Below are 18645 nucleotides of genomic sequence, written 5' to 3'. Positions count from 1 at the left end.
CACAAAATGCTAGAGGACCTCAGCAGGGCAGGCAGCATCTGTGCACAAAAGTACAGTCGACGATTCTGGCCAAAACCCTTCAGCAGGACTGGAGAGAAAAAGCTGAGGAGTAGATTTGAAAGGTGAGGAGAGCGGAGAGAGAAACGCCGGCTGATTGGTGAAATTTGGAGGAGGAGGGATGAAGCAAAGAGCTAGGAAGTTGATTGGTGAAAGAGACACAAAGCCAGGAAGAAAGAAGAAAGGGGAGAGAGGAGCAGCAGAGGGAGGTGATGGGTGGGCAAGGAGATAACACGAGGGAGGGACAAGGGGATGGGAAATGGTGAGGGGTGCAGCTTGGAGGCATTACTCTAAGTTTGAGAAATTGCTATTCACGCCATCAAATCGGAAGCTATGCAAATGGAATATAAGGTGCTGTTCCTCCAACCTAAGTGTGACTTTATCATGATAGTGGAGGAGGCCATGGATGGATGTATCAGAATGGGAATGCAAAGTGGAATTAAAGTGGATGGCCACTGGGAGATCCTGCTTGATCTGGTGGGCAGAGCGTACATAGATTCTCGGTGAAACAGTCTCCCAATCTGCGTCGGGTCTCATCAATATACAAGAGGCCACACTGGGAGCATTGAGCACAGTACACGACCCCAAAAGACTCACAGCTGAAGAGTCGCCTCACCTGGAAGGACTATTTAGGGCCTGAATGGTAGTGAGGGAGGAGGACTAGGGGTAGGTGAAGCACTTGTTCCGCTTGCAAGGGTAAGTGCCACGAGGGAGAACTGTGGGGAAGGATGAATGGACAAGGGAGTCACATAGGGAGCAATCCCTGTGGAAAGCAGAAAGTGGGATGCAGGGGGAGAGATGTGCTTGGTGGTGGTGGAAGTTTCGGAGAATTATGTGCTGGGCGCGGAGGCTGGTGGTGTGGTAGGTGAGGACAAGAGGAACCCTATCCCTGGTAGCGTGGTGAGAGGATGGGGTAAGAGCAGGTGTGCGTGAAACGGAAGCGATGCAGTTGAGGGCAGTGTTGATGGTGGAGGAAGGGAAGCCTCTTTCTTTGACAAAGGAGGATGTGTCCTTTGTTCTGAAATGAAAGCCTCATCCTGAGAGCAGCTGCAGCGGAAACAGAGGAATTGAGAGAAGGGGGTGGTGTTTTTATAAGTGGCAGGGTGGGACGAGGTAGCTGTGAGAATCCGTTGGTTTATAATGGATATCGCTAGATAAGCTGTCTCTGGAGATAGAGGCAGTGAGATCGAGAAAGGGTAGGGCAATGTCGAAAATGGAGCAGGGTGGAAGTTGGGGGCAAAGTGAATGAAATTGACAAGTTCAGCACGGGTGCAGGAGGCAGCACCCATGCAGTCATCGATGATAGGCTTGCAACATAGACTGTTCCATGTAGCCAACAAACAGGCAGGCATAGCTGGCACTCATTGCCCATGGCTACCCTTTTTGTTTGAAGGCAGCGGGAGGACCCAAAGGAGAAATTATTTCTAGTGAGAACAAGTTCTGCTAGGCAAAGGAGAGTGGTGATAGAGGGGAACTGGTTGGATCTGGAGTCCAGAAAGAAACGGAGAGCTTTGAGGCCATCCTGGTGGGGAATGGAGGTGTATAAGGACTGGACATCCATAGTAAAAATAAGATGATGTGGGCCAGGGAACCTGAAATCCCTGAAAAGCTCAAGAGTGTGTGAGGTATCACGGATATAGGTAGGAAGGGACTGAACTAGGGCGGATGAAACTGAGTTGAGGTATTCAGATATGAGCTCAGTGGGGCAGGAAGAAGCAGAAACAATGGGTCTACCTGGACAAGTGGGTTTGTGGATTTTGGGTAGGAGGTAGAAATGGGAGGTGCAGGATGCGGGAACAATGAATTTGGTGGCAGTGGATGGGAGATCCCCAGAGTCGATAGGTTTGATGATGGTGTGGGAGACAATGGCCTGGTGTTTCTTAGTGGGGTCCTGTTTGAGGGGTAAGTAAGAGGAGGTGTCTGAGAGTTGTCACTGGGCCTCAGCAAGGTGGAGGTCAGTTTGCCAGACTACTACAGCACCTCCCTTATCTACAGGTTTGATGGTGAGGTTAGGATTAGTGCGGAGGGAGTGGAGAGCCAAGTGTTGGAAGGAGTGAGGTTGGAGTAGGAGAGAGGAGTGTTAAAGTCTAAACATTTAATGTCCCGTCGGTAGTTGGCAATGAAAAGGTCCAAAACAGCCAGACCAGGGCGGAGTGTCCAGGAAGAGCAGGAGGGTTGAAGGCGGCAGAAGGGAACATGGGTTTGGGGTGGAGAGTCCTTTCCAAAGAAATAGGCTCGGAAACGGAGGCGGTGGAAGAAGAGCTCAGGGTTGTGGTGGGCACAGAGCTCACTGAGGTGTGGGCACAGAGGAACAAAAGTGAGGCCCTGACTGAGGACAGAAGGTTCTGTCTCAGAGAGGGGAAGGTCAGAGGGAATGGTGAAAACCCAGCATGGATGAGAGCTGGGATCAGAGAGGGGAAGGGGGTTGGTGGTGTCTGAGGAACAGGGAGGTTTGGAGTGTTCAGGGATAGTGGGGTGAGAGGAAGATGGAGTCTCCGAGGACCCAGGAGCTGATGATGGGTCTTGAGAGAGAAAGGATTGTGGAATGGTGGTGGGGGAAGAGGAGACGGAGGTCCCAGCGGCAGTGCATGCAGATCCGGTTTGGAGATCAAGGCTGGAGACAGAGTTGGAAGTTGCACAATTGGAGATGTCTGAGGTCGTTGGAACCCACATTGATGGCGGAGGAGTCTGGGTTTTAAGTCTGCTCTGGATTATTAGAGCTGTTGAGATCAGCAGCTGTGAGACCTCGTCCCACCCTCCTACTTGGAAAAATGCCACCCCTTCTCTCAATTCCTTTGTCTCCGCTGCATCTGCTCTCAGGATGAGGCTTTTCATTCTACAATGAAGGAGATGTCTTCCTTTATCAAAGACAGGGGCTTCCCTTCCTCCACCACCGATGCTGCCCTCAACTGCATCCCTTCCATTTCATGCGCGTCTGCTCTTACCCTATCCTCTCGCCAAGCTACCAGGGATAGGGTTCCTTTTGTCCTCACCTACCAGCATCTGCATCCAGCGCGTAATTCTCCAAAACTTCCACCAACTCCAACTGGATCCCACCACCAAACACATTCCCCCATCCCCTCCCTGACTTTCTGCTTTCTGCAGGGATCAATCCCTACGTGACTTCCTTGTCCATTCGTCCCTCCTCACAGACCTCCCTCTTGGCATTTATCCTTGCAAATGGAACAAGTGCTTCACCTGCCGGACTAGTATTTGAATCAGCAGACTGACATAGATAAAGGGATGCAGTGGATGTTTCAGAAAACCTTTGACAAGATGCCACACATGAGGCTGCTTACCAAATTAAGAGCCCATGATATTACAGGAAAGTTTCTGGCATGGTTAGAGCATCAGTTGATTGGTAGGAGGCAGCGTGGTGTTCTGCAGGGGTCAGTGTTGGGACTGCTTTTTAAATTTTGTATATCAGTGATTTAGAAGATGGAATAGGTGGCTTTGTTGCCAAGTTTGCAGATGATACAAAGATTGGTGGAGGGGCAGGCTGTGTTGAGGAAACAGGTAGGATGCAGAAGAATTTAGACAGATTAGGAGAATGGACAAGAGAGTGGCAAATGAAATACAATGTTAGAAGATGCATGGTCATACACTTTGGTAGTAGAAATAAATGTGCAGACTGTTTTCTAAACGGGGAGAAAATCCAAAAATCAGAGATACAAGGAGACTTGGGAGTCCTTGTGCAGAAAACTCTAAAGGTTGACTTGAAGATTGAGTTGGTGGTGAGGAAGGTAAATGCAATGTTAGCATTTATTTCAAGAGGTTTGGAATACAAGAGCAGGGATGTGACATTGAGGCTTTATAAGGCACTGGTGAAGCCTCACCTTGAGTATTAGATGTGCTGGCATTGGAGAGGGTTCGGAGGAGGTTCACAAGGATAATTCCAGGAATGAAAGGGTTATCATATGAGGAATGTTTGATAGCTCTGGGTCTGTACTCGCTAGAATTTAGAAGGATGGGGGGGGGCTCTCATTGAAATATTTCAAATGTTGAAAGGCCTAGACAAGTAGATGTGGAAAGGATGTTTCCTATGGTGGGGGAGTCTAGGACATGAGGGCACAACGTCAGGATAGAGGGGTGTACATTTAAATCAGAGATGTGGAAAAATTTCTTTAGCCAGAGGATATTGAATTTGTGGAATTTATTACTACAGGCAACTGTGCAGGTCAGCTCATTGAGTATATTTGAGGCAGAGCTTGACAGGTTCTTGACTGGAAATGGTATCAAAGGTTACGGTGAGAAGCTTGAGGATTGGGGCTGAGGAAGGGATAAAAGGATTAGTAGCTATGTTTGAATGGTGGAGTAGACTCCATGGACTAAATGGCCTAATTCGGCTCCTATGTCCTATGTTGTGTCTTTGTTCTGGAAAGAACTAGAGCACCCTAAGATAGGGGATGGAATTGCGTAAAGTCTGAAGGTCCGTGATGAAGGTAAGGTAGTTACAAAATAGTGGATGATGTGAGAGGTGTCCCAGTGTGAAGGGTGAATTCCAGTGAGAAGTATTCATTTAGAATCCCAATCATAAATTCTGGCTCAGGATTTAGATTTTTTCCTTTTAGTCCCCAAGTTGTTCTGCTCTTTTTCTTGCTGCCCTCTTGCTTCTATTTGTAAAAGGTTGGGATTCTCTTTAATCCTACTTTCCAATGTCAATTCATGTCCAATTCATGCCCTCCTGATTTTTCTTCACTCCTGTGTCTCCTGTAAGCTTCAAAAGACTCAAATGAAATCCAATGCCTAAACCTAGCATATGCATATCAAGCTTCTATTTCCTTTGTAAATCAAGGTGCCCTAATTTTGCGATCTTTGTTTGTAACTCTTATAGGGACATGCTGAATCTGAATCTGAGATCTCAATATAACCATATAACAATTACAGCACAGAAACAGGCCATCTTGGCCCTTCTAGTCCATGCCGAACGCTTACGCTCACCTAATCCCATTGACCCGCACTCAGCCCATAACCCTCCATTCCTTTCCTGTCCATATACCTATCCAATTTTGCTTTAAATGACAATACCAAATCTGTCTCTACCACTTCTATTGGAAGCTCATTCCACCCTGCTACCACTCTCTGAGTAAATAAATTCCCCCTCATGTTACCCTTAAACTTTTGCCCCCTAAGTCTCAACTCATGTCCTCTTGTTTGAATCTCCCCTACTATATAACAACTATAATATAACAATGCTCCCTCCCCACCCCCACTTACTGTATGTTTGTTCCCCATTCAGCTGCTCACAATCTTCTTTCACAAGGTTTGTTGTGGTAAAATCAGCCCTCTCCCAATTTATGACCTAAACTCTAGGACCAACCTTTTCCAGAAACCAATCTCAGTTTTACTCTAGTCCACTCTTAAACATCAACAAAATGATGGAAGATGTGGACAATAGTACAACAATTAACACTTGCTCTTCACCTTGACATTATCGGTCTTTAGCCAAGGAGTGGTGAACCTGCAGAATTTGTTGCCACGAGCAGCTGTGGAAGCCAAGTCATTGGGTGTATTTAAGGCAGAGGTTGATAGATTCTTCATTAGTCAGGGCATGAAGGAATATGGGGAGAAGGCAAGAGATCAGAGCTGAGAGGGAATTGGACCAGCCATGATGAAATGATGGAGCAGACTCGAAGGGCCAAATTCTTTTCTCCTATATCTTTTGGTTTAAAAGCCGGCTCGCCAATGCCCAGTTTGGACTTTGCAGGATAATTAGTTTAGTGTTTTCATGGACTGCGGAGATGAACGTCAGAAATGAAATGATAATGGTTATCCTGACATTATTGGTATTGGTTTGTGATTGTCCCATGTTCCAAAATACGGTGTCTTGCATACTGTTCGTCACACAGTGTATTGAGCTAGATTAAGTTAAAGCAATGCAGAATAAAGAGTAAAAGCTACCAAAAATAGTACATTGCACATAAGCAATAAAGTGAAAGATAGTAACAAAGTAGATTGGGAGGCCAAAAGTCCATTGTCCATCTTGTTATACAAGAGATTGGTTCGAGTCTGATGACAGTGGGGTAGAAGCTGACCTTGAGTCTGGTGCTACGTGCTTTCAGGCTTTTGTATCTGCTGCCTGATGGAAGAGAGGGGAGAGAACACATCCAGGGCAGTGGTGGATAGAGTCTTAAATTATACTGAATGCTTTAGTGAGGCAGGGAGAGATATAGACATAGCATATGGTGTATGGTCCTTCATCAATCGTTGAATTGAATTTAGGAGCCGAGAGGTAATGTTGCAGCTATATAGGACCCTGGTCAGACCCCACTTGGAGTACTGTGCTCAGTTCTAGTTGCCTCACTGCAGGAAGGATGTGGAAGCCATAAAAAGGGTGTACAGGAGATTTATCAGGACGTTGCCTGGATTGGGGAGCACGCCTTATGAGAATAGGTTGAGTGATTCGGCCTTTTCTCCTTGGAGCAATGGAGGATGAGAGGTGACCTGATAGAGGTATACAAGATGATGAGAGGCATTGATCATGTGGATAGTCAGACGCTTTTTCCCACAGCTGGAATGGTTGCCACAAGAGGACACAGGTTTAAGGTGCTGGGGAGTGGGTACAGTGGAGATGTCAGGGGTAAGTTTTTTACTCAGAGAGTGGTGCGTGTGTGGAATGGGCTGCCGGCAACGGTGGTGGAGGTGGCTATGAGAGGGTCTTTTAAAAGGCTTTTAGATAGGTACATGGAGCTTAGTAAAATAGAGGGCTATAGGTAAACCTAGTAATTTCTAAGGTAGGGACATGTTTGGCACAGCTTTGTGGGTCGAAGGGCCTGTATTGTGCTGTAGGTTTTCAATGTATCTATAGAGGGGAGGCTGGTTCCTGTGACATGCTGAGCTGTGTCCACAACTCTGATAAAACAAATGTCTCCATAATCATGTGTTAAGTGGAAAGTTGCCGGTCTGGACTCATCTGAGTCTCATCCTGGCTATTTCCATTAGTCCAATACATAAACACTTATATATATCGTGTTTCCTGTCTGATTTTCAATGGTGCCAAGTGCTGGATGCCCCTTGCCTTATAACTACTTTTGAACAGTTTAATGATGAATTTTATTTGTCAAACGTACATCAAATTATTCAGTGAAATGTGTCACCTGTGTCAAATCAAATCAGCAACAGTTGGGCAAGTGCCACTGTGCTTCCAATGCCAAAATAGCATCACCATGCCAACTTACCCTAAACATGCAATTTTAGAATGTGTAAGGAAACCAGAGCACCCAGGGGAAACCTGTGCAGTCACAGGGAGAACGTACAAACTTCCTACAGGCGGCAGTGGGAATTGAACCCCAATCAGTGAAAGTTCTGTTCAATTCTCTGCAGTTTCTTGTGGTCATATGCAGAGCCATAACGAGCCATTATGTATCCAGTCAGAATACTTTTTATAGTGCATCAATAAAAAAAATTAAGAGTTAATGGGGGCATGCTGAATTTCTTTAGGCTGCTGAAGAAGTGAAGGCATTAATGAGCTTTCTTGGCTGTGATTGGACCAGGACAGGTGATTGACAATGTTCACACCAAATAGGAACTTGAGGGTTTCAACCTGCTCTGCCCCAACAGCGTGGATGTAGTCAGGAACATGTGCACCCCCGCCCCTTTCTGAAGTCAATAACCAGCTCTTTTGTTTTGCTGAGACGAGGGAAAGGTTGTTGTCATAACACCATGTCACTATCAAAATTCCCTCTCATTTTGTTATTTCTCTGAGCAGGAAATTGTTGCATGGCCTGAAAACTGTGCTGCTCTTTTTGTCATATGCACACCATGAATATTTAGAATGACGACAGAAAAAATACATACTTTTAAAATTTATTAATTGAAATACAGTACAACAAAGAAAATCTTTTACGTTTTGTAAACTTTTTTCAGCTGCGTGGCAACAAAGGCTATGTGCACAGGAGCATTGGGGTTGATTGAAACATATAAGATTATTAAGGGATTGGACGCGCTAGAGGCAGGAAACATGTTCCCGATGTTGGGGGAGTCCAGAACCAGAGGCCACAGTTTAAGAATAAGGGGTAGGCCATTTAGAACAGAGTTCAGGAAAAACTTTTTCACCCAGAGGGTTGTGGATCTAGGCCAATTCTCTGGATGCTTTCAAGAAAGAGTTAGATAGAGCTCTTAAAGATAGTGGAGTCAGGGGAGAAGGCAGGAACAGGGTACTGATTGTGGATGATCATCCATAATCACATTGAATGGCGGTGCTGCCTCTGAATGGCCGAATGGCCTACTCCTGCACTTATTGTCTATTGTCTATACTGCACTGCCACACACCCATGCAGCTTAGAGGAAACAATGGTCACTAAGATGTCCATCTCCTTCCTGTACTCTGACTCATCATTATTTGAGATGGGCATTAAGGTTTGACATTATGGAGCCCTGGTAAAAGTGAAGTGAAAAGGGATCGTCAGATTAACAATGGGAATGTTCACTGATGGTAGCATAATCTTCAAATCTATTAGCAAAGGAAGAATTCCATATCTCTGTGCAGCAAAACCTAGATAGTGTTCAAGCATGTACTTATAATTTACAATTAATAATGGAACCTCATAAGAGCCAGATAATGGCTATTATTTTCTAAGGCAGGGTTTAATTACCTATGCCTTTGTATTCATAAGCGTTACAATTCCAATGCACCACACAATCAACATCCTGAGCTGCCACTGACCAGAAGCTCAATTAGATCTACCACATATATACCCTGCTTAGGAAAGCAGGTCAGAGACGACAGTGGCATGCAAAAGTTTGGGCACCCCTGGTCAAAATTTCTGTTATTGTGAATAGCTAAGTGAGTAAAACATGACCTGGTTTCCAAATGGCATAAAGTTAAAAGATGACACATTTCTTTAATATTTTCAGCAAGATTACTTTTTTACTTCCATCTTTTACAGTTTCAAAATAACGAAAAAGGAAAAGGGCCCGAAGCAAAAATTTGAGTATCCTGCACAGTCAGTACTTGTAACACCCCCTTTGGCAAGTATCACAGCTTGTAAATGCTTTTTGTAGCCAGCTGAGAGTGTTTCGATTCTTGTTTGGGGGATTTTTGACTATTCTTCCTTGCAAAAGGCTTCTAGTTCTGTGAGATTCTTGGGCCGTCTTGCATGCACTGCTCTTTTGAGGTCTATCCACAGATTTTCGATGATGTTTAGGTTGGGGGACTGTGAGGGCCATGGCAAAACCTTCAGCTTGTGCCTCTTGAGGTCGTTCATTGTGAATTTTTAGGTGAATTTTGCGTTTAGGTTCATTATCCTGTATTTCTCTCCAAACATACCTTTGCTCATTGCGGCCCAAAAGTTTGATTTTAACTTAATCAGTCCACAGGACTTGTTTCCAACATGTATCTGGCTTGTTTAGATGTTCCTTTGCAAACTTCTGATGCTGAATTTTGGCCGCAATGGGCAAAGTTATGTTTGGAGAAAAAAGAGTGCAGAATTTCATGAAAAGTACACCTCTCCAATTATTAAGCATGGGGGTGGATCAATCATGCTTTGGGCTTGTGTTGCAGCCAGTGGCATGGGGAAGAATGAATTCAATTGAATACCAGCAAATTCTGGAATCAAACATCACACCGTCTGTAAAAAAAAACTGGCTGTGAAAAGAGGATGGCTTCTACAACAGGATAATAGTCCTAAACATACCTCAAAATCCAGAATGGACTACCTCAAGAGGCACAATCTGAAGGTTTTGCCATGGCCCTCACAGTCCTCCGACCTAAACATCATTGAAAATCTGTGGATAGACCTCAAAAGAGCAGTGCATGCAAGATGGCCCAAGAATCTCACAGAACTAGAAGCCTTTTGCAAGGAAGAATAGTCAAAAATCCCCCAAACAAGAATCGAAACACTCTCAGCTGTCTACAAAAAGCATTTACACTTGATACTTGCCAAAGGGGGTGTTACTAAGTACTGACCATGCAGGGTGTCCAAACTTTTGCTTTAGGCCCTTTTCCTTTTTTTTATTTTGAAACTGTAAAAGATGGAAATAAAACAGTGATCTTACTTAAAATAGTAGAGAAATGTGTCATCTTTAACTTTATGCCTTTTGGAAATCAGGTAATCTTTTAGTCACTTAGCTATTCACAGTAACAGAAATTTTGACCAGGGGTGCCCAAACTTTTGCATACCACTGTATCTTTTGACAAGTGATTCATTACGTGTTATGGAAATGATGGAACACCACAGACAGGACAGGAAATGCCTGGCTGGGCTGGCAAGTGGGTCATTGTGGAAGGTGGTGCATATCCTATCGTTTATAATTCAGTCTTCTGAATCCTGGAAATACCCCAACAGCAGAATGTATACTGTAAACTTCCACGTAATGTATACTGTAAACTATTTTGCAGGTTTACTGCATCAGCAAATTTTGTTTTCAGTTAGAAAGCTTACCTGTTCCTTGGCTGGTTACATTTGCTGCTTCTGGCTTTGGACTGAGCCAAGTTGTCAATCTGGTTAGCTGCTAGCTGTTGAAGGAAAACAAAACATGCATGCTTCCTTTAGAACCTGATCCAGGAAGGATCTGGGCCACGAGCTTATCAACAAGACACCTTATATGTGATGTCTTTCACTACAGGAAATACCTTGCTTGTGAAGATAATTTTACTAATGATATTCCCTTGAGCGGCCTTGGTTTTCAGTTGCAATACGGAAATTACAAGAGCTCATCCCAAAATAATAAGAACTTTATATAACTTTAAATGTCTAAACCAAGGAAAATTGAGTCTGAATATGGCTCTTTCCTCTGCTGTCTTGCAATTCCCTTTCAGTTTTAGCACATCTTTGATTAATAACTGAATGGCTTTGAGATAAGTTGTAACATGTCTGTTTTATCTTACAGATTGATACCGAATCGCAACCATTGCCACGATGAGGTTGACTTGCTTTTCTACCAGCATTATCGCACTTATGGCCATTCAGGTTCTGGCTCTTTTCTTCTTGTATTCCAAACAAAGCGTGACTGTATATCCATCGAGTGAACAGAAAAACAAAGTTCACATCCTTATTCTTTCTTCCTGGAGATCAGGCTCCTCCTTTGTAGGACAAGTGTTTAGTCAACATCCTGATGTCTTTTATTTAATGGAGCCTGCCTGGCACGTGTGGGTACAAATGAATCACAACAGTGCAAAGGTCTTGAAAATGGCTGTTAGGGATCTCATACGATCCGTATTTTTGTGTGACATGTCAGCATTTGATTCATACATGTCTGAAGACAGACTTGTATCTCACTTATTCCAGTGGGAAGTCAGCCGAGCCCTCTGCTCACCACCGATGTGTAACCGCTATGCAAGAACGGACCTCAGCAATGATTTAACCTGTAAGAAACACTGCAACAGGACCAATTTTTTCAAAATGGAAGATGCCTGTAAAACCTACAGTCATGTTGTCATCAAAGAAGTGAGATTCTTTGAATTAAAGTCACTCTTCCCTCTCTTCACAGACCCCCAGCTGAACCTCAAAATCATCCATCTTGTTAGAGACCCAAGAGCTGTCCTTAAATCTCGTGAAAAGTCACTTTATGCTCTGGTACGAGACAATGGTATTATTCTAGGCACTGCCGGTAAACAGTTAGCAAAGGAAAAAGCAGAGGCTTCAAACTATGATGTCATGAAAGAGATTTGTAAAAGTCACATACTGATTCATGAGCTTGCAAATGAAAATGCTCCTGAATTCCTAAAACAACGCTATATGATGGTACGGTATGAAGATGTAGTAAGAGATCCACTTAAGGAGATATCAGCAATGTATAAATTCACTGGTTTAAATCTGACTCCAAAACTTGAGTCTTGGGTATATAATATCACACATGGGGAAGGAACTGGAGCTGCTTTCAAAATAACATCTAGAAATGCCAGAAGCATATCAGAGGCATGGAGGACTGCAATGCCATATGAAAAAGTTTCAAAAGTACAGAAAATCTGTGGGAGAGCTATGGACATGCTTGGATATGTACAGGTTCATTCAGAGTATGAACAGAAACTCTTATCCCAGGACCTTCTGCGTCCACAGAGAAAATATCAGTTCACCTGGTTGAATTCTGATGAGGATGCCAGGTAGTCAAGACCAACTTTAAGGCATCCAATATATTTTTATCAGTTTGTATTTATCTGTTATTTCTGATTTTAACCTTCTGAAATTTGTATGGAATACAGAATTCCTTACATGAATAATTTTGGACAAATACTTTCAAAAATTGTAACTGGCTTTGAAAGTAGGGCAGGAAGTATTTCTATGTTTAACCTTCGAGATGATTTAAAGAGGAGTTTAGGTGTAGTACTGTAGTTGTAAGGTAAACAAGTGGAAGGTAATAATTCATGATATGCTTTGCAAATAATTTTTCAGTAGGATAATTCATTTTTGGGAGGATTATATATCCATTAAAGTCTATTTAATATTATTATTTCTTCAGATTAATTAAGATAATTTATCTTTTTCAAAGTCTGATTTTAACTTTGATGTGAAGCCAATAAGAAGTCTCATTTATTTTACACTGCCTGAGTACTTCTGATTTTATGTCTCTGAATTTTTGACTGGACCTAATTATTGAAATTTACTGGCACATATGTGAGGGTGTTCTAACAAAACAGGCATAAAAGTGCATTAATTGATGCACCATCAATAACTCACTCTGAGACGTAAAGGCGAGATATCGGCTTTTATTGACTGGAAGAAGGAACCAGCAGTGAGTGACCACCATACTACATCCTGGAGACTGAGAGGCCGGGCTCAGGCTCTGATCGCCTTTATACCGGGGTCCGTGGGAGGAGCCACAGGAGCAGTCAGCGGGGGTGTGTCCAGACAGGCACACGTAGTTCACCACATTAACAGATTCCCATTATACATGTGCAACCAGAAAAGCTTATTCTTTTAATTGCAGAGTTGAATTTAAAGTTTACAGTTATACTTGCTTTTACCTTGAAAATAAGATACAGTATTTGCCAAGTTCTTAGAAACCTTTGGTTCTACAGGTTCAACGAGAGAAAGAATATATAATTCAATATTTTGTTTTGCTTCTTAATGGGAGTGAAGCACCATGATCCAGACATGAAGAAACATTTCCACTTTGGGTGCCCAGTGCCAGCAGAACACACTATGTCATCAGCACAGCTTGGCCAATACAAAGGAAAACTCCTTTTCTTTTGCGCAATATTGTGAATTACTTCATGTTAAAAAGGAAATCTCATAATGCAGTTTGCCTTCATACTTTTTCACTGCAACAAATGCTCTTACAGTGTAGGACCATAGATGTAGAAGTATAATTACAGCCATTTGGCCCTTGAACCTACACCTTTCTGTCATGGCTGATTATCTTCCCTTTCAACCTCGTTCTTCCCTCTGCCTGTAACCTTTGACACCCTTACTAATCAAGAGCCTATCAACTTCCACTTTAAATATACCCAATGACTTGGCCTCCACGGCCGTCTGTGGCAATTCACCACCTTTGGCTATGTGGTGAACTACATATACCTGTCTGGACATGTCCCTCTGCTGACTGCTCCTGTGGTTCCTCCCACTGACCCCGGTATAAAGGCGATTGAGGCCTGAGCCCTGCCCTCAGTCTCCAGGATATAGTATGGTGGTCAATTACTGCTTGTTCTTTCTTCCAGTCAATAAAATTGATGGTGCATCAAGCTAAACTCTGGCTAAAGAAATTGCTTCTCATTTCTGTTCTAAAGGGACGTCCTTGTATTCTGAGGCTGTGCCCTCTGATCCTAGGCCTTCTGAATATCTAAGTAAGCAATATCCACTTGTTGAGCACCTCCGCACTCCCTCCACCTAAAATGTAACCACTTTAATTTCAATTCACATTCCCATTCTGAGATCTCGGTCCACAGCCTCCTCTTATGCCACGATGAGGCCACCCTCAGAGTGAAGGAGAAGTAGCAACTCCTTCTATTCCATCTGGGTAGTCTCCAACATGATGGCATGAATATTGATTTCTCTCCCCCTTCCCTCTTCTTCTAAACCCACTCAGGCCTCTTACCTCTTCTCACCCCTCTATCACCTTTCCCTGGTATACCTTCACCTTCCCTTTCTCCTGTGATCTACTCTTCTCTCTTATCAGATTCCTTCATCTCCAGCCCTTTACCTTTCCACCTGCCTGGCTTCACCTATCACCTTCTAGCTATCCTCCTTCCCCTCCCCCCACCTTATTATTCTGACATCTTACCCTTTCCTTTCCAGTCCTGAAAAAGGGTCTCAGCACAAAGTATTCACTGTTCGTTCATTTCTATTCATGCTGCCTGTCCTGCTGAGTTCATCCAGCATTTTATGTGTTGTTTTGGATTTCCAGCATCTGCAGAATCTCTTCTGTTTAACATACACTAGCTCTCCATTGCTTCTCCTGCCTTTTATTTCCTCAAACAATTCCAACAGATCTGTTGGGCAATATGTCCCTTGGAAACTATGCTGACTTCGGCCTATTTTATCATGTGCTCCAAAGTACCCTGAAACCTCCTCCTTAGTAATGGACCCCAACATCTTCCCTACCACTGAGGTTAGGCTAACTGGCCTATAACTCCTGTTTGTGCCTCCCTCCTTTCTTAAAGAATGGAATGATGTTTGCAAATTTCCAGTCCTCAGAAGGTAGAAATTCTTGAAAGATCATTATTAATGCCCTCAGAATCTTCTCATTTACTTCATTCAGAACCCTGGGATGTAGTCCATCTAGTCCAGGTGACTTATCTACCTTAAGCTTTCCAGGCTTCCCAAGGTTCAGCTTCCCAAGCACCTTCACCTTTGTAATACTGACCCTGACTCTGGTATACTTTTGGCATCTTCCACAGTGAAAAGTGACACAAAATACTGGTTGAGTTCGTCCAGCATCTCTTTGTCCACCATTACTATCTCTCAGGCGTCATTTTCCAATGATCCAATATCCACTCTTACCTCTCTTTTACTCTTCATGTATATGAAAAACATTTGCTTTCCTTTTCTAGATTATTAGCCATCCTACCGACATATTTCATCTTCCTTATCCCCTTTCTAATTACCTTCTGTTGGTTTTTAAAAGCTTCCCAATCCTCTGTAGTTCTCTTTACTCCACTATAATACCTTTACATCTGATTTTAGCTTCTCCCTCTCAACTGCAGGGTGAATTCTATGACCACTGCCTCTAGATCTTCTGCAGACTGCACTCACAAAACCAGTTAAACTTCTGAAAGGACACTGGGATACCTGGAAATAATAAAGGCAGCAATTTATATCCTAAACGCTTCTCAGAGTTAGATCCCACTTAATGGTGAAAGATTTACAGAAAAGGACACAACTATGGTTAGGAGAGGATCTCAAGAAAAGTCAAAATGAAAAGAAGTAGCTAGCTGTGATAATTTATAGCTTCAGATTATCAAGACAGTTTTGAAGTTTTGATTATGGAGAAGTAGAGGAATACATGGTATATATAGACACCAGTGCGAGATAAGCTAGAAATACTGAGTGAACACAGCCACAAAAAAGAGGATGCAAAGAACAGAAACCCAGAGTTCACTTATATAAGATTCAAAAGTTGACTGATGCACTGAAGATGAGGTAGTGAATTGGATTGGATATTGCCTTTGTGGGAGAAACCAGAGAGTGGTAGTAGACGGTTGCCTCTCTGACTGGAGGCCTTTGACTAGTGGAGCTCTGCAGGATTCAGTGCTGGGTCCATTGTTGTGCGCCATCTGTACCAACAGTCTGGATGGTCATGTAGTAAACTGGATCAGCAGATTCGTGGATGACACCAAGACTAGGGGTGTAGTGGACAGAGGGGAGGTTTGCAGCAGAATCCGGACCAGCTGGAAAAATGGACTGAAAAATGGCAGATGGAATTTAAAGCAGATAAACGTGAGGTGTTGCACTTTGGTTGGGGGAAACTCACTGTAGAACTTGTGTGGTGAGCAGAAAGGCCCTGAAGAGTGTGGTAGAACGGAGAGGTATGGCAATACAGGTCCATAATCCTTTAAAAGTGGAGTCACAAGTAGATATGGTTGTAAAGAAAGCTTTTGGCACACTGGCATTCATAAATCATAGTACTGAATACAGGAGGTGGGATGTTTTGTTGAAGTTGGATAAGACATTGGTGAAGACTAATTTGGAGTATTGTTTTCTGTTTTGGTCACCTACCTACAGGAGTAGGTCAATGAGATTGAAAGAGTGCAGAGTAAATGTATAAGGATGCTGCCAGGGCTTGACTTCATTCTCTGGAGCATTGAAGAATGAGGGGATATTTGATAGAGTTATGAGGGGGCATAGATTAGGGTATGTGCAATCAGGCTTTTTGTATTGGAGTTGGGTGAAACTAGAACTTCTAAGTTCTCCTATAGAGGGTGTGGCTTATTTTGGTCGAAAGCCACTTCCATTATGCTGATTGGTTCATTTAAAGTCCGAGATGCTCTTTACCCATTGGTTAGTTCATGTGCCATGGCACCCATTTCCGGTTCCGGGCACCCTGGGGGTATAAAAGGTAGCACATGCGGAGGGTACACCCTCCTTCTTTCCTGCCATCCACGGGGCCCACTTCAGGCTGAGCGTTGTGACCAGTACCGAAGAACCAATGCGAAAGAGCATTGCAGATGTAGTCGTGCTCCCCACCCCCACTCCCCCCGTGTTTTTCTAGTTAAGTATCTGTTCATAGCAGGCTTACGTCTTGTGTTTTTATGAATCAGGGAGGTTTAGTAAAGTATTCATTCATTTAAAGGGTAACTGAATATGCAGTGTAGTGGTTTTGAGTTGCTTAGATGAATACTTGCTAAGATAGACACCGACTTAGTGTTTCACTGTTCATTTTTAAATAAATACCTGACATACCCATTTTTAAATCTATGTCTTCTGTTTCACTTATTGGATCCTCAAATCTATTCTTCCATGTCACAAGAGGTTATGGGTTAAGGGTGAAAGGAGAAATGTTTAAGGGGTACGTGAAGGGGGACCTCTTCACTCAGAGTGTGGTGAGAGGATGGGATGAACTGCCAGCAGAAGTGGTGGATTTGAGTTCAATTTCAACATTTAAGAGAAATTGAATAGGTACATGTATAGGTACATGGTACATAGGTGAGAAGGATATGGAGGGCTATGGTTTGGTTGCAGGTTGATGGCACTGGGCATATTAATCTTTTGGCTGGGGCTGTTTCTGTGCTGTGGGTTCTGACTCTATAGCTCTATAATCAAGTTGATCAATTTGTATTCTGAACAAAATAAATACGACACATAATGTTTGGTGTTTTCCCCACTGCATGCAGCTCAAGTTTCCTGTGGTGAAAACACAAGAACAAAAGAAAAAGGAGCAAGAGTAGGCTATCTGGCCCAAAGTGCCTGCTCCACCATAACTAATCTGGCTATGGACACAGCTCCACTCAAGATTGTTTAATGCCATTTCCTGAGTGCAAGTGTAAATGAAAATGAGGGAATTGTTACTCTAGATCTAACGCAGCACAGAGAAACATGAAAGATAAAGAAAACAATAATTGTCTTACTCTGCAAAAAAAAATCTAATGCTGTCTTAAATATATTTAATGAGGTAGTTCTATGGTTTCCTTGGACAGAGAATTCCACAGATCCCTCATTCTTTGGGAAAAACGGTTCCTCCTCATCCCCATCCTAAATCTACTTCTCTAAATCATGAGGCTATCAGTGAAAATGACTTTCCTGCCTCTATCTTATCCACCTCTTTCATAATTTTATGTATTTCTACAAGATTCCCTCTCATTCTTCTGAATTCCAATGAATGTAGGTCCCAGGTACCTCAGCATCCCCTTCTCCAGAATCAACTTAGTAGAAGTCGTCCACACCACCTCCAAAGCCAGTACATCTTCTCTAGTAAGTAGACCAGAACTGCCGTCAGTACTCCAGGTGCAGCCTCACCAGTATCTTGTACCGTTGAAGTATAACCTCGCTGCTTCTAAATTGAATCCTTTAGCGATGAAGGCCAAAGTTACATTTCCATTCCTGTTTTACCAGCACTCCCAAGCTGCTCTGCTTAACACCATGGTGCAATCTTTCACCATTTAAATAATAATACAATCTTCTATTTTTTCCTTTCAAAGTGAATGACCTCGTATTGACTAGTGTTTTACTCCATATGCCAAATTGTTGTCCACTCACTTACCCCATCTATACCTCTCTGCAGACTGCTTGCTTCCCTCGCACAATTTGCTTATCCGCTCAATTTAATGTCATCAGCAAACATAGATACGCTACACTTGGTCCCCTCTTCTGGATTGCTAATGTACTGTATATCATGAACAGTTCCAGGCCCAGCACTGATCCCCATGGCACCTCACTCACCACTAATTACCACAAGAAGCAACCATTTACCCCAACCCTTTGCCTTTTCCCCAACCCCATGCATCCTTATTTTATGGATCAGTCTTTCATGCGGCAGCTTATTGAATGACTTCTGGAAATTCAAAGACACAACATCCACTGCAGTTGTTATATACGTAAAGAACTCCGGTAAGTTTGCTGAATAGAACTTGTCCTTCCTGAATCCATTAGGCCAGGCAGCATTTATGGAAAAGAGTACAGTCAACATTATGAGCTGAGACCCTTCAGAATGTCCTGCCGAGGGATCTCAGCCTGAAACGTCGACTGTTTATTCATTTCCATAGATGCTGCCTGG

General features: G+C 43.2%; 1 protein-coding gene across 4 annotated transcripts in view; it reads left to right on the top strand.

Moving 5' to 3' along the window:
• Window positions 1-12750, top strand: part of chst6 (carbohydrate sulfotransferase 6) — a 50545-nt gene extending 37795 nt beyond the window's left edge. For all 4 annotated transcript variants that reach the window (XM_059993095.1, XM_059993096.1, XM_059993098.1 and 1 more), the window contains exon 2: window positions 10888-12750. In XM_059993095.1, coding sequence (XP_059849078.1) covers window positions 10917-12104 — 1188 coding nt within the window. In that variant the 5' untranslated portion in view covers window positions 10888-10916 and the 3' untranslated portion in view covers window positions 12105-12750. The remainder of the gene's footprint in view (window positions 1-10887) is intronic.
• The last annotated feature ends 5895 nt before the right edge of the window (window positions 12751-18645 follow it).

This window comes from Hypanus sabinus, chromosome 17 (genome assembly GCF_030144855.1).
Source record: "Hypanus sabinus isolate sHypSab1 chromosome 17, sHypSab1.hap1, whole genome shotgun sequence".
NCBI lineage: Eukaryota > Metazoa > Chordata > Chondrichthyes > Myliobatiformes > Dasyatidae > Hypanus > Hypanus sabinus.
This window is presented reverse-complemented; position numbering and strand designations above follow the sequence as displayed.